Source organism: Rhinichthys klamathensis, unplaced genomic scaffold (assembly GCF_029890125.1).
Source record: "Rhinichthys klamathensis goyatoka isolate OS25496 unplaced genomic scaffold, OSU_Roscu_1.1 h1tg000211l_1, whole genome shotgun sequence".
Classification (NCBI taxonomy): domain Eukaryota; kingdom Metazoa; phylum Chordata; class Actinopteri; order Cypriniformes; family Leuciscidae; genus Rhinichthys; species Rhinichthys klamathensis.
Window position 1 is genome coordinate 409,367 of NW_026606736.1, and position 17,263 is coordinate 426,629.

The following is a 17,263-nucleotide window of genomic DNA, read 5'->3' on the forward strand; positions in this document are numbered from 1 at the left end:
TATACAATGAAACATGGGAAGGTTTGCATAATTTAACACCTTTCTGAACCTTTCTTAGGCTTGAACCATCATCATTTCATTCAATAGCCCTAAAAGAAAATTATATTTATAATATAAGAGTTAATAATGTGCCACAGCACCACAGTGGTGTCAGATGTCAACGATGTGCCATCTCAGAGATGTTTTGATTGTATTGTAGACAGAAACATAAAGCAGTAAGGGATTACAGAAATAAGTGATGGCACACTTTACAAAGCCCCTGTGCGGCAACATAGACCTGTCAGAATCTAAAGCTTGTGGTTACTTCCTCTGCAGAAAGCACATAATTCTGCTTTTTTTTATTTTTAAGTGCATATGAAAAAACATGTTAGTTGATGAGAGCATATTCAAAGTAAAATAGTAAAAAGTAAAAAACATTCGGATTTAAAATACAAATTTTTCAAAGGCCAATGTTATACAGATATCTAAAAAGTAAGGTGGCCACTATAATGTTGACATACAGTATTTACAATTCAAGGATTTCATTCTGAAATGAAAAAAAAAACAAGAATATATATTTGTTTACACACACACACACTACTATTAGTTTTCACCAAAAAATGATGAAAATCACAAAATGGACAAATATTGGCCAACTAATTTATGCCCTACTAGTGTCACCAAATGAAATTTAAATTCAAATAATCTTTATTTTCAAATACGTTACCATTCAAAACTTTGGGGTCAGTAAGATTTTTTTTTTAAAAGAAATTAATACTTTTATTCAGCAAAGATAAAACGTGATCGTATAGAGACATTTATATTGTTACAAAAACATTAAACAAACTTTAGTGACCCCAGTTTAACCTAAAACTTCCGAACACTCTCCCTATTTGTCATTGGTTGAAAAACAGATGGACCTGCCCTGAACTGTAATTGTATTAACCGAGTAGAACTACACGACACAGCTGGCCATATGATCTCAACATGGCAGCCACTGAGAAGGGGAAACAGGTCAATGGCCATGTGTCCCCGAGTCATAATATTGCTTTTATGGTTATGATATCGGCATTAAAACAGTGACTCACCTCCAGTCGTCCTGAGGATGGCTGTGCTCGTACCGCTCCCTCACATGAGACACGCCCATGTCGGGGTGGAGCCAATGAACTTCACCTGTTCTCAGCTGGCAAAGGCGCAGACCAAAGCAGGACACACACCTCACCTTATGGATGTCCACGATCTTCTGTATAATGCCCTGAAAAACACAAACAACAATTTGGTGACAACATATAGTACCCTATAGAGTTTCTAAAATATTCAAAGCAGGACACATCTCAGTGAATCTGAGAGAATATTCTGAAGGAAACGGTTCAAAGCCAGAAGAGTTTCAGTTGAATCTTTCTTTGATCAATGTGTCATATTACGGGGTCAGTAAGTTCTTTGGTTTTGTGAGATTGTGAGAGAGGAGATGGATGAGAGCAAGAAAGAGCAGGATGTTCAAATGTCTGCTGCAGCATAATATATGATGTCTAACAGGATGGAAAAACTGTTATTTAATTTATTATGCAAATTGCAAAATGCATGAGCCATGAGGAAATAACTGATAAGTCACATTAGTGTGTGATGAATTATATTTCATGGCCATTATCTTTTCTATTTACTAACAGACATCGGACTACATAATATAGCACGTCTAAAAAAAAAACAAATAACATTTTAAAAAATGGGAAAACATGGATAAATCATAGGGCTTTATCACACTAAAACCACCTGAATAAACTCACACAGATTACATCTGAGATGTCAACTTCAATCGATTTCATTTACTGAATTAGTGCGTGTAAATGTGACATTTCTGTGGCAGTTGTCGATTTAGTGTGGGCCAGGTTTGGTATTCAGACCTGATACGACAAAAGAGCATCAGATGTGAACCTGCATAAAACTGAGACGATGGCAGATGTGTGAGGGATGAAAGCGGGACAATACGCTTTGAAGCAACAACGGCTACTTGGCTTCAAAAACCAACCTCATTAAATAATTTAGAGTAGCATACCATTGTCTGAGGGGGTTTTACCACGAGTGTTCTAGGCCACGGAGAGCTGTATTCTGAATAATGCTGAAAAGCAAGAAAGCTCAGAGGAAGTATCATCTTTAGTCTTACACAGGAATGTTTGTGGTGTCAGTATCAATAAAACAAATGCATCGATAAGATGTATCAATCAGTATTCAAAAAGATCGTAAAAGGAATCCATATGTATCAAGCGGTTTAGTCTGAAGCGTCAAAGTGGTAGTTGTCAATGGAGGGACAGAAATCTCTCAGATTTCATTAAAAATATCTTCATTTGTGTTCCAGAGATGAACAAAAGTCTTACGGGTTTGGAACGACATTAGAGTGAGTAAATGATGCCAGAACTTTCATTTCTGGGTGAACTAACCTTTTAATAAGACTTATACTAAGTTCAAAAACAACAATTAAACATCGCAAATAAATAATTTTCATAACTGAAAATAGTCCTCTTAACAATAAGGAAAGCATGTAATAAATGAAACAATACTTACTGATTTATCAAAAAACTAATATGATGACCTATCGATTGTCTGTTTGCATTTAATAATGACAATATGACTGTAATTATATTGCTAGTTTTTGAAAGAAAATAATATTATTGAATAATAAAAAAAATATTGCCTGATACCAATAACATTAATTTTCCAATGGCCATGCCTAACAATGGTGTATCTTACTTATCTTAATATGGATTATTTTTATGCTATGGATGAGAACCAACATGATGGCTGAAATTAATCTATATCATGTTTTTGCAATGTTTTTTAAGGCAAAAGATAAGAAGAAGAAGAAGAAGAAGAAAAGCTCACATAGTGTACAGAATTCGACGACATGGTGACCATACGTCCTCTTTTTTCGGAAATTAAAGCATCCAGCCAGGATTTCCAACTTTTCTCAAATATCTTGGCTTTGTTTTCGTATTGACATGCTCTCTACAGTCGACATACATTCTATGTATGCATATTTGCATTTATTTGACTGTTCTCTGTAGATCCAGCATTCTTGCACACAACAATTGGACGATTATGTACAATATCTGCTTGCTGTTGGTTAAACTACTTTTCAACCATTACCTTAGGCAAGTGTAACACCGGATTCACATCACATATGCTGACATTAACCGATTACAGCATTCACACTGGGAGGATGAACTGTGGTGTCGCATCCCAGAATAAAATAAAAACGCCTTGAACTGTGTGTATGTGTGAAACTAGTGTAAAAGGCAAACTAACAATGAATAATACTTATTTTATAAATGGCAGTTAATGTTATATAATAATTTAACATTTAAGTTGCATATATAGTAATTTTATATATATATATATATATATATATATATATATATATATATATATATATATATATATATATATAGTATTTATTACTAAATAACATAATATAATGTAAACAATTTCAATTTCAGTTTTTTACCAAATATGAATAGCCCCCCATTAAATAATATAACACCCTAACCCTAATATTATCAGTCTCAATAAGACCATGACATTGCATTTCTCTCTCCTGGATGAAAACGATATGGTCATCCCTAAAAGTTTTGTATTTTGTATGCTGGAGAACAAATTAGTGGGTGACCCAGTTGATCTGCAGACTCACCCTGACATCAGTTGAGTCCCCGTGTCGGATGTTGCTGGACCATGTGCAGGGTTCACTACTGCTCTCGAAGTAGTGGAAGACTCTGAGCACACGCTCCAGAGGCCCTGCTGTCCGCTCCATCCCTGCGCTGAAGCGAGGCTTGACCCCCTGGTTCAGGGCATGGGTCAGGTTGGGGTCCAGGTAAGCCGCTGCCATGGCTTTGGTGGGTGCTAACTGTCTGTCATATTCTGCAGAGAACAAAGTTATATATATATTTTATAAATAATGAAATATTTCCATTTGTTAAAATTAATTAACTACATTTGTTGATGTGAACTAATATTGAAAAGTGTTACAATTATTATTATAAGAAACATGTCTAGATCCTTTATCGTTACAGAACAATTGATTATTATAATAGGGGCTTTCGCACCGGAGGAACCTTTTCATAGTTCCTACAACTATTGGAGAAAGTACCCAGGTTTTTGCCCTGTTCGCACCGCAGGAACGATTTTAGTTCTAGGAACTCCTTTTGGAGGAACTAATTTAGCTCCTACTTCAGAGTAGGGTCTAACCCAGCACTATAGGAACTATCTGAGCCGTAAGTGTACGCTGATTGGCCGAACGCAAGCGAAACACCAGCACCTGCCATTTTTAAAAAGGCAGTGTAAACACAGATTATAGCCTATATATTTACTCCAGAAACGAACTCGACTAACATGGAAAACAGTGATAGATGGGCCTCTTAACCCTTACGCTGAGGAGAAAATCCAACGCAACTTTGAGGGGACCAAGCCAAACATGATTATGTATTTCTGCTCAGCTAGCGATACTGGACATCAACCAGATGGCACACGCCAATAACTTTTCATTACTGTCTACTTTCTATGTATAACAGTTCTGTCTAAGCGTATTATAGAGGACTGTTAGACATATCGTAAACTAATGAACACAGAGAATGTGAGCACTGTGTGCACTCTGGCGTTCTCAGCGCCGTCAAAAAAATCACAACAAGCGCGGCTTATGTCACTTCAGAGTTCCTACTGGCGGTGAGAAAACAACCAGGAAAAAGTTCCTAGGGGAACCATTAGTTCTCGGGGAACCACCCTAGTGGCTAGTTCCTAGAACTAAGTTCCTAGAACTATCCGGTGTGAAAGCCCCCATTATCATTGGTTCTGATAATCAATCAAATGGAAAAAGCTTGCAGGAACATCCACAATTTATTATTTTTTGTGTATTGGAAAGCTGTAGTAAATGGCTGAACTATCAGCTTTAGTGAATATTCTTGTTCAGAATAGAAAGAAGAAAAAAACACATAGATAAATCAAAACACACTGACAAGACAATGAAAGCTTTTAGTCGACTCGCTTCAGAGGTGTCACCTTAACACAACTACTGAGGCAATGAACGGCAGCGAGGCAATTCCAAAGCTTTGGATCAACGCTGATAAAGCTGAAGGTCTGATCAGCACAATATTTAACTGTCAGAGCAAAATTTACAGCAGGATGCTGCAGACACTAACAGGAGGTTGGAAATAAAGGAAAAGGTCCAGACACCAACACCTCAGAGGGACAGATGTCTCCTGCAGGCATGCCAGACGAGTCGAGTGGCCTTGGGGACTATGATAATGTCAGATATTCTGCCAAAAAAGCTTCAAGTACAACAATCCACGATGGTATTCCAAAGCCGCAAGGTCAACACCACAATGGCTGACTGTTTCACGTCAGCTAAATCAGCTCAAAACATTCCCACGATTTGTCTGCAGCTCTATTACGATGGTTAACAGCTAAGCATATTGGTGAGGATAAGCCTACATGGTCATTATTGTAAAATAAACCCTGAACAAAGCAGATAAGTGGTCAGTGGCCTTGGACATCATTAATTATTTCACCAATCAGTTTCAAGCATTCCACAGAGATGCTGGTATATAATACCTACCTAATCTATAAATAACTCGAAAAATGATATGACGTCAAACTAAATTAAGGTCACCAACACAATAATCCCTGCAAATGGGAAATTAAATCAGTGTGAAACAACCGGTAAGTGCAAAAGATCCATTTTATAGTAGTTTTTAACTTAGTTTTAGTTCATTTTGAGCTCCTCTCCTACCTTTTCTGAAGAAGGGCCAGCAGGTACACGCCAGCGCTGATCTCAATAGTTCAGGGCTCAAACGGCCCTCTAAAAACAGAAACAATGATCTGACGGAAGCACTAAAGTGCAAAGCACACATACACTTCGGTGGGTCCAAAGGACGTCAACAAAACGTTAAATCCACGTTGTCACTGTCAATCTTTTGGTACACATTTCAGACACAAATTCCAGCCCTCACATATTCAAACAGACAATCCATTTTAGTAGCTTCCTCTGTGTGACATCACATCCTGCTTATCATAATGTGTCCAGACTGGCCCATGGTTAATGTAACCGGTGATACAGTTCCTGTATGTTTGCTCTGAGGAGACCAGGAGAATACACAACACTTCCTGACAAGACGATCATGAGTCAAAGACCTGGATTCAACTGCCCTAAAATCACAACACTCGAATTAAACCAGATAATAGACCGCAGTCACTCGCACCAGCCTACATACACACACACACGAATGTACTCACTCGCCCACAAGTAAACACACGTGGTTCAATGGGACCTTGGTCAGGAGGAGGAGTTCACACACATATCTGACTGATAACAAAGGCACCTAGCATTTACAGTTCATTTAAATTCTAGCAAATATCATCTGAATGTTTTATTTCTGCTACATTCTGTGACATAATAAAACATCAAAATTATTTGGATTACAGGGGACCTTTGGAAGAGTCAAAATGGGGGAGTCAAAAATATCAAAAACAACGGAAACCAACGGAAACCAACGGAACTCAAATTTCAAATATTTTGCTTGAGACTGAACCGTTATGAATCCTGACACTAAATATGGAGCTAAACATAATTTGAAGTGCTTTCACGGTAACACCTGAGAATATTATATTTAGCTGTGCTATTTCCATAGAGGAAATAGGTCCAGTGGCATAACATTGAATAAAACAAGAAAAATGACTGAATGGTAGTTCATTCACTGTGCATAAGATTATTCAGATAAATGTCCTTGACTGCACCAGAGGCAAGAGAGAGAAGCTTTGTTTCAGTAATGCCTTCAGTAGGATTTTCCAAAATCTCAGTCATACAGTAGCCAGGATGGTTATCAATTTTCACCCTAAATACTTATTGGACTGCAGCCTAAACAAAAGACCCGTGATACAAAACTTTTGAAGTGCAACTTACAATGTATACAACATTTCAAATGTCAGATTTGTATTATGGGATGTTTGCTATGGTTATGCAATGGTTGCTCAAAAGAACATGGCAAATGATGAGACAGAAACTCTGATCACACAACATTTGTGTTCATAACAATTGATGCTCTAAGTCTTAGCTAAGCTAAAGCCAAAGTCAAAGTCAAAGCAAAGCAAAAAAAAAAAAAAAAAAACAAGGCAAAACACACACAAAAAAAAGCAGAAACAAAATTGACCAAACATGTTAAACCTACATAATTTAGATACAACTAAAGTCATTGCTTAGACACATTGGTATCATACTGAACTCATTTTAGTACGCATGTGCTGTGCCTTCACCTTATCTTTCTCCCAGCAACAGTCTTTTCAAAGAACTCAATCTCTGCCAGAGAGACTGGACACCACACAAAAAGCTCCAGTATCTGAGCTCAAGAAACGTAAGCTGAGACATCTGATAGTGAGAGTGGTCTCTTTCAATATCTCTTTCTCACTTAAGGTTTATTTCACTGGCTCCTCCACAGCTATAGGTTAAACTTAGAAGATGACTAAAAAGACTCTTTTCATGGGGTAATTCTGCACAGACCCATAGGTAGAGAATTCGGTCTCCTCTCACAAGATGACACCAATAGACAAATTCTTTGCAGCAAACACAAGCCTCGAAGACAGTAAAAAGGGGATGGTTCTGTGCCTCTGGAATGGTTTATCCCAATTCCAACTCAATTTCTTTACAGACAGGAGCTGGAAGGAAAGAGAGAAAGAGAGAGAGAGAGAGAGAGAGAGAGAGAGAGAGAGAGAGAGAGAGAGAGAGAGAGAGAGAGAGAGAGAGAGAGAGAGAGAGAGAGAGAGAGAGAGAGAGAGAGAGAGAGAGAGAGAGAGAGAGAGAGAGAGAGAGAGAGAGAGAGAGAGAGAGAGCGAGAGAGAGAGAGCGAGAGACTGACATTTTTTTTGTCTTATTAGATCTCAAACCCTTGAACATGAGAAAGGTGTGACAAAAGAAAAGGTGCAGTTTTCATCTCTCTTTTCTTGTTTCTCTTCATATACTTTTGCCCTGTCATTGTTCACGGTGTCCTGATTTCTTTGCCCTTGGCTAACAGAGGTCAGTTTTCAACTTTGTATGTGTATTACACCGTATTGCTACTAAATCTACACTGAAAAATATGATTTTGCTGCTCGTTCAAATTACTTAATTAAAATTAGCTAATGCAACAATTGCTATACATTTTGTCCTAACTTAATTGCATTGGGTTCAATCCACTTAAATTTAAAATGGAAGTGTACTTAATCCGTTTGTGTTGAGATCCGTTTTTTGTTGCTTTAACTGAAACTGGACGGAGGATTTTTATTTCCCAGCATGCTTTGCATATGGCTGGATCAGGAGAGTAAATGTTGAAATTAAGTGTTGTTTTATGTGTTTTGAGTGAAGGGAAACACCTGGTAATGTTTCATCTTCCATCTTTTAATTCTAGGCTAACATAACTGTCAAATAAAAACAGGTCTTTTCCATTTACTCAAAATCAAAGACTTGAATATTGGAATCACTCAATATATTTGAACAGAAATAGCTATTAAAAAAAACAAAGTTCAACAAAAAATATGTTTAAAATGAAGATGCACAAAAATTCAGTAACCACTTGCATAAAAAAAACACTGCTAATTCTCATCTTTTAATGGCTATAAAATCTGTATTTGGTGCACAGAAAAATGAAAACTGATTGTGGTGGAGAGAAGCTAGCCATGCAGGAGGTTTGATTTTATCTATGGCCTGGACAGTTAGAGAGGAGACAAAATGAATTAGCAGTTTATTAGGAGTTTAGCACACTTTTTTTAATGATAAAATAATACTATTACATTCCTTTCTGCAGCTTGGATGCCAGTAGGCGGTAAACCGCAATCGCTGTGTGAAATAGGGCCCAAGAGTAAATGTGAGAAAAGAATTGAAAGTGGTTGTCAAGCTGTGTGCCTTTGGTATATTAATTTGTAAAGGCATATAATCTCCAATTAACACCAGTATTGCTGAGATTTTATTAACTTAGCTATAAACAAATGGTAATTTTCCAGCAATTAGATAAGTCTGTACTGTAGGAAAGCTAATATCGGGAATGCCTAGCATTTTATAAGTTATCAATATGTCTGATTGGGCCAGTAAAATAAATAATAAAAGTGTAAATATTTCTGCATCAGTACCATGCATCAGCCACACAATGAAATTCACAGATCTCACTGACAATAAATAACGATATTTGGCATGAGCCAAGCTTCCCACATACACAATCAGTGTAGCTCAGGTGGGAATTCACCCCTCAGTAATGAAGCGACACTCCACCTACATGACTGCTCTTGCACTGATGTCAGCGGAGAGATAATCAGGCTCTCTGATTGTTCATTAAACTCAGCCTAATGAGTTGGAGCTCATAGACAGTGAGTCGATTTCTCAGTCCTATAATACAGAAGAGATCCTTCAAAACTTCCTGCTCTAGTGGGGCTGCTTTTCATTGAAACCATGTCAAAAAAGAATTAATAATTGAAAGAAATAAGCTAATTTTAATATCTTTGCCCAGACTTGTACACAGGACAACAGTATAAATCAGCAACTTTTGGAATCAGGAAGGGTAAACCTAGTCATACAGGCCACACATTCAGTGGCAAATGCAAGTAAAAAAAAAAATCTTTGGTCAGTGAATAATAAATTACATGATTCAAGTCAGATTGCAAAAATTATAAACTGACCCTTGCTCATGTAAGTGATGTGCGATACAAATCTAAGACTAAACTGCCTACTGTACTATACACTACTGTTCAAAAGTTTGGGGTCAGTATGATTTTTTTTAAAGAAATTAATACTTATATTCAGCAAGGATAAATGAAATTGATCAAAACAGACAGTAAAGGCATTCATAATGTTACAAAAGATTTCTATTTCAAATAAATGCACTTTATGAAAAAAAAATCAAAGGTTCCACAAAAATATGAAGTAGAACAACTGTTTACAACATTGATAATATTAAAGGGATACTCCACCCAAAAATGAAAATTCTGTCATCATTTACTCACCCTCAAGTTGTTGCAAACCTGTATGAGTTTCTTTCTTCTGCTGAACACAAAGGAAGATATTTTGAAGAACGATTGGAACTTTGGCACCATTGACTTCCATAGTATTTTTTTTTTCTACTATGGAAGTCAATGGTGCCAATCAACTGTTTGGTTCCAATCGTTCTTCAAAATATCTTCCTTTGTGTTCAGCAGAAGAAAGTAACTCATACAGGTTTGCAACAACTTGAGGGTGAGTAAATGATGACAGAATTTTCATTTTGGGTGGAGTATCCCTTTAAGAAATGTCTATTGAGCACCAAACCAGCATTTTAGAATGATTTCTGAAGAAACCTGGAGTAACGGCTGCTGAACATTTAATGTTACAATATTAATTAATGCATTTACTGTATTTTTAATCAAATAAATACAGCCTTGGTGAGCATAAGATAGGCTACTTTTATTTTTTTCAAAAACAACAAAAAAACCTTTGAACAGTAGTCTAATCCATATAGCAAAATAAATTGAAGTTCTAACAGGTTGTCGACTCCGGTATAAACTAAGGTTGGAATGGCCAACTATCTCACAATACATTATACAAAATATCATAGATAGATCATGATTGATACTTCACCAAACACGAGTGAGTGAATCGCTTGTGTGATTCACTTCACTTTTATCTCGTACCATAAATAAAACTACTCTAAAACATGAAGGACTGATGCAATATTGTGAGGAAAAATAAGTGCAATAAAACAATGTAAGATTGTAGTGGCACAGCCCTAATGTGCTAGAAGGCATCTGCCGAGATATTAAACTAAACCAAATTCAAAAGCACTTCTATTGAGAGCAAATACCACAATAAAGGACTGTAGCAAAAACCTAGAGACGAAAACCACTGAGAGGTCATATCGGACCTCCTACACCTTTCTCCTAAACCTCCTTTAAATCAATACTCCACATCCTGTGAAACAGATCGAGCGTGAAACAGTATCGTGGAGGTTTTCTGGAAGTGGTTTGCAGTGCTGTATCTGGGTGACATACTTGGCAGAGGGGGAGGGTAGGAGTAGACGCTGGCTCCTCGTGCCCAGCACAGCGGGAAGGGATTGCAGCCGCTGCTCTCCATCCGCTGGCCTCCTCTCTCGTCTCTCTCCCAGGCCCAGCGGCTCTCCGACTCCCTGACACAGTCATAGGGAGCAGGGGGTGACCCCGGCCCACCGCAACACACTTTGACCAGGCCACCAGGGATGGCTCTCAAAGGCTTGTGGCGGGGCGTTGTGTGAGGTCACAGGAAGGTGATTGGTCAGCTGATGCTCTAATCCAGAAGTGCGAAAACATGAAGTGATCCAGAAGAGCATGCGGTAATGGGAAAGAGGGTGGACGCCAGGTAGATACAAATGCAAGGTGTGCTGGTCTTGTTTTTGAAAACCACTAACAAGAGCAGTGGGGAAATATCCAAAAGTGACAGGGAAATCCCACAGCTGTCCGGAGTATTCCAGAGAATGGATGCGGAGGGCAAGGCTGGAACAAAAGCAGAAACGTCGACAAGAATAATCCTCACATGCTAAAATGCTTCCTTTTAGCTGCCTTTCTGAGGTTCATCCAGATTAAGAGAGACTGCGGTGACGGAGTGTGTAAGTTTCACCATCCGGCAGAGTGTGTCAGGAGAGAAAGTGTGTGTAACAGGGAGGGATGGGAGAGAGAGAGAATCAGGCCAACTGAAATAAGAGGGGGGGCCTCTTTAAATATGCTAATGAGTCCTGTGAAACCAACTGCTATTGGCTGACCAGCTTATGTTTACAAAACACAGACCACCAAGCTAAAAGAAGCAGCCGAACAGGTTTTTCAGGGTCAGGGTTTGACCAGGATTATTCAGTTGGGCGGTCCGGCTTCTGTTTACATTCTCGGCATTGTGTAGCACATTTAAATACAAAGCATTATCGTTTCGAAGAACCCCTAATCACTTTATGAATGATGGTAGAAATGTTATATTGTATGCTTCATCAAGAGGCTGTTTGTGGCTCTTCAGGACAGCTGTGGAGTTTCATGTAGAGAAGGACTGAAGGAATGTCCGTCAGCTACCTGACAAAGGCCAAAGGAAGGAAGCCTGTTTCCTGTTTTTGACAACAGCCCATACTTGCAGAGATGCACATAAATAAACGATGAAACATCGCTGCAAATGTAGCTAAAGTTTTTTTTAGCAAACAAGTGCATCATCAAGCTTTGCAATTTACAAAACTTCAACAGTTTTTCATGTTGAAGAACTCTCGATAAGGTACTATGGCAATGTACTGAAGAAATAGTTCAGAAGTTGTGTAACCCAAACATACCTTTTCAGATTACAAACTACAGCTAAGACTTTGTTCTGTGCTATTTACTATACAAACAAAAATGATATCAGAGATTTACCATAATTCAGTCTGCAATGGCATTGTCTATATCTAAAATTGCAGACGATTTAATGATAGTAGTAAATAACATCCACAAAACTTCTAAAAAATCATATTTTTTTGTAAATATTTATGTCAAATATATATTTGAATTTCTCATAAACCTTTTTAAAAATCAGTAAAAAAAAAAAAAAGACAGCAGATTCTCTTTGACTCTTCAGTTTTATTTTTCAGTTTATATTTTATACAATAATTGATTCACACCTTTTTAATGATAATTCAAACTATTTCTTTATTTGTGATCAAAGTAGTGTTATTTGGCTTGATAAAATGTGCTCGTCCAATGAAAAACAAATCTCTAGAATTTGTGATATTCAATGGTTTTGTTTAATTAAGATATCAGAACTGGCCATATATATTGGAAGTGTTATTGTCCATTTGTATTATTAGACAGGACAGTTAATTGTAAAAAAAGAAAAAGAAAATAAAAGAGACTTTGGAGAGATGCTGACCACTTCTCTTTTTTTGGATAAATACAGTGATGACCAAACCAGAGTCAAGTAAGGTCAAGAAACTTAGTACAGGTCAGGAAGAACTGTTCTTCCTCTACAGTAAAAGAACTGTACCAGCAGATTTGTGGACTATTTTGTGCTTATAATACAAGTCCTAACTTACCATTTGATTTCAAAGCATATAATGCAGAAAATAATTCGCTGTTGTTATTTAAGCGTTTCACCTTGCCATGTTTGCCAGAGATATTCATTACCATTCCAAGCACTCGTTCCCTATAGGGAGGGCAAACAGGTCATTTCCTGCTATACTAACCGCATTCTCAAATATCAGCTAATAGGCCCCATTTTGTGCTTAATAATGGTCTCCATAGATGCCATACAGACACACAGGAACCCTACTGTCTAAAAAGGCCCTCCTTCCTTCCAACAGTAATGCCCTTGGTGATGGAAAGAAACAAGGTTAAAAATATGAAGCATCAGCTGGTTGGTTGGGCATCTTGAATCTGATCCACAGAAAAGTGAGAAAACTATGAATGAATTAAAGATGCACCAGCAAACTACACATCTAGACTTGAACAACACTCCCTTCAACACCACTAAATGAGCAAAAACAAATTCAAAACAAAAAGAAAGAATAAAACCCCAAAGCTCGAGAGTTTACAGCATTAAAAAGTGTTTTACATAAATGAATAATACATCAAATGAGAATAGCTGGTTATGGGGGGAATTAAAATGCAGCTCCATTGTCATATGGGCAGCCCAAAGGCAGCTGACAGGCTATGGAACAGAATGTACTGATCTGCTTTATAGGAGAACACACTCTACTCAATTCACATTCAGTAAATGGTGGATTAACATCCCCCTCCCTCCAATCAATTTGAAATCCATTTCAGAGAGAAAGAGATGAAGGGAAAGTAAAAGAGGTTGTCTTACCTGCATAATATGATATCCTTGAAATATCTGCAAAAAATAACAGAATCATGTTAGAGTTTATACAGTTGCGGAAATAAATAATCTTAATTATACAAAAGCATTGAATGTATGTTCAAGCACCAGTGTGTGTATAGAGAGCCCTCTAGCTGTCAACTGCTCTGGTAATCTACACATTCAACTTCAAATCGCCAGCTACAGTCAAGAATATATGTTTATGTGCACTTAATGATAAATGCATCTGAAACAACCACTGACACAGGAAAGGAAAACAAATATGAAATTACAACTATAAGCTAGACTGATTCTAGAAATTCTAAAAATCCAGACCAGTCCATGTCTATTAGTTTTGAGGTTATCTATATGCAAACATTTATAATAAATGTTTTTTTATTTATAATGAATGTTTGTAAATGTTTCATTAACTTTTTGGTATGTTACAATATTTCAAAATTTACAAACAAATGTGACATACACAGATGCGATCTGTTTTTTTTTTTTTAACAATGCATTTTTGACCAGGTGCAACTTGTAGTCAGGTCAGGTGTGACTTATTTTCTGGAAAATACAGTAAATATGTCAACACATGAATGTAACTTGCCCTCATTAAGCCATTTCATGGGGTTTTAAAGGTTTCCATTTATGTGTCTAGAATAGAATAGAATAGAATATAGAATTCTGTCCAGTGATCATTAACAAAAAGATTAACATGAAAAAATGTTTGTCTGGAACACAACATAACACAATAGAATAGAATTATGTCCGAGGATCATTAGCATGAAACTATAGAACACAGAAAGGACAGAGACTGATAGAAAAAGCAGAGAATGAGGTCATTCTTGAGCCCACTGCAGGTCAGCCAGAGGCTGAGCGACGATCAGAACCACAGAAAAGTCGTCTCATTATACAGCTGGATAATCTTTTCATTGTAGATGCTGAATTTCACTGCACTTTCATTGGAATGCAGTGCATTTCAGCTATTCAAAGCATCAGTATTTCACACTGCATTCCACTGAAAAGGTGAATAAACAAAAGGCGGTCAGACTTTGTAACTGTGATGATAAATAAGACAGCACTTAATTCAAAGGTCACTGCAGTACTCTAGAAAACTAAAAAACTGGTTTGTTTTTCTCTGCCAGCGACCAACTTTCACTCTGTGAACTATGTTCAGCTTTAGAGTTAATGCCAGGGAGATCTTCTCATAAATGCAGGCAGCTATCAAACTGGCAATCAACCTAAAGCTCACGTAGCACTAGAGGGAAATAGAAGCAAAGCAGACAGTAATTGCGAAAAATAGACAGTTCAGAGAAACAAACACTGAAGCCATCCTTCATCGAGAACAGAGAAGATCAGTAAATTGTGATAAATGAACACACACATAGCAGTCGTCTATTGTGATAGGCTGTGCTGTAGCTCCAGGCTTGACTAGACTGTAAGAGTGAGAGCAGGAGAAGAGGCTGAGATGTTATCGCTCACATAATCTCCTGACTGATTCATCACACCAATCCGAGAAAGTGCTCAATTCCAAAAACTGCCAGTCATGCTACAGCAATGTTTTAACAGGAATAGAAAATAAATGTCACTGACAAAAACACTCTGTATTGTGCGAGAAAAAAACATGTCATACTAACTTAAACGGATTTTTGGAATATGGCAGCTTCTTTTTTGATGGAACAAGGTTCTCTAAAAGATCAACCTCCAGCCATTAGGGCTGGGCAACGATTAATCGCGATTAATCGCATCCAAAATAAAAGTTTGTGTTTACATAATATATGTGTGTGTAGTGTTAATTACAATAGTGTAGTGAATAATCACGATTAATCGTTGCCCAGCCCTACCAGCCATAACGGCTATCTACACCAACTTGGGACCATAAATGACAAGCTTGGACCAGAAACTCTAGCTACCATGAGAAGCTGGTTTTATTTAGATTTTCGTAATAAAAAAGCAAAACTACGCAAGACTAAAGAGGGATGACAGCCAATATCTTAATGATGCCTTTATTGCTTATTGAATAACAGCCAAATGATCTTGCACAAGTTTTCTGAGAACGTCAGTTGTTATTATGACACCCAGAGCATTTTACACAAAGAATAAATCTAGGAAATAACGTGAAAACTAAGATTAGAAGCAAGCTAAATATTATGCTCACGATGACAGAGAGCAAAGCGGAAAATATCTTTCTAAGCGTTAAAATCCTCAATCAAACTAATTTTTCCAACGACTGCAAACAGGACGTTGCATTGGAATATTTTGAGGAATGCACAAAATATATCTGCACCATATCAGTTCTCATCTGATAGTCAAGATTTTTTTAGTTTTTTGCTATCAATAAATATTTGCAGTCATCTTACACTCACAAAAAACTACTTCAATAACACTTAAATGTAATTCTCAGCAAATCTCAAATTGAATATAATCTTTTTATACTGTACATTATAATTTTGTGATGTCTAAATTTACTTGCAACATTTAAAACAATTAATTGTTCAAATACAAAAAAAGGATTTTAATATGTCATGCCATTTATCAGCCACATAAACATGGCAACTATCCCTTCTGCTTTTCTTAAAATAGAGTCAAAAACATAACAGAGAGACATGTGTTTTACTCAGGGCAGAGGATAGGAGGAGAGTAAGCCACAGGGGAGAAGGAAGAGTAAGAATGAGAGACAGCGAGGAGAGGATTGACCCCTCTCAACAGCATCTACAAAAGACATCCATCAGTGCAAACCCTTCTCAAAGCCCCCCTCTGCTTACAGCGCACAGATTCACCCGTTTCTTAACCTCTTATCCTTCCTCTCAGCAGTCACAGCTCTGTGACACTGCCATACAGACTCATCACGTTGGTGCTGCTGTGCTGACTGACAGAGGCTGAATTGAGACCAGTTTTAAGGTGCAGATGGTAAGCTGACTTTAATTAGGCCCTGTTTATAACTGGTATTAAGAAGCGTTTTCATCAATTGGAGGATCACAAGTGGACGACGCCAAATACAGGTGTAAACGGGGTCCAAAACGTTTTGAGCTTGACCACTTCCAAAGGTAGTTGAAAACGCATTCGACCGGATTGCTTTCATGGTGTAGTAGACTAACCTGGCCCTAGCCAGATGAATTTCGCTCCGCCTAGCTTCACTCATCCATCTGGAACCGATCCATTGAAATGGCGTTTCAGAAGGCTGGGCCTTATCAAAAATCCTTGCATATGATTGGATAAGCCACTTGTCTGTCATCTTTATCGACGTGCTATTTCAACCACTCACACCGAAGCCAACCCGTGACGCTGAAGAATCTGGTCGGGAGAAGGCACTGATCTATATAACATCGTTTCCACCAACAAAAGCCTTAAGAGCCGTTCTCTGATGTTCTTTTAATGAAACAATATTAGGTAGATTGGACAACACGGATGAAATAGCAGCATCAATGTTAACGCTTGTTTCCTCGATGCGAGCCGCCATTGTTGTCTGAATCAAAA

At 37.6% G+C, this 17,263-nt stretch overlaps 1 protein-coding gene across 9 annotated transcripts in view; it reads right to left on the reverse strand.

Moving 5' to 3' along the window:
• Positions 1–17,263, reverse strand: part of ptk2ab (protein tyrosine kinase 2ab) — a 63,046-nt gene that overhangs the window by 40,753 nt on the left and 5,030 nt on the right. For 2 of the 9 annotated variants that reach the window (XM_056263971.1, XM_056263970.1), the window contains exons 2-4: positions 13,796–13,822; positions 3,662–3,888; positions 1,068–1,234 (exon numbers count right to left, since the gene is read on the reverse strand). In XM_056263971.1, coding sequence (XP_056119946.1) covers positions 1,068–1,234; positions 3,662–3,856 — 362 coding nt within the window. In that variant the 5' untranslated portion in view covers positions 3,857–3,888; positions 13,796–13,822. Of the gene's footprint in view, positions 1–1,063; positions 1,235–3,661; positions 3,889–5,752; positions 6,187–11,004; positions 11,616–13,795; positions 13,823–17,263 lie in introns of those variants that run through there. The other 7 variants (XM_056263968.1, XM_056263967.1, XR_008808266.1 and 4 more) reach the window with 6 other exon arrangements.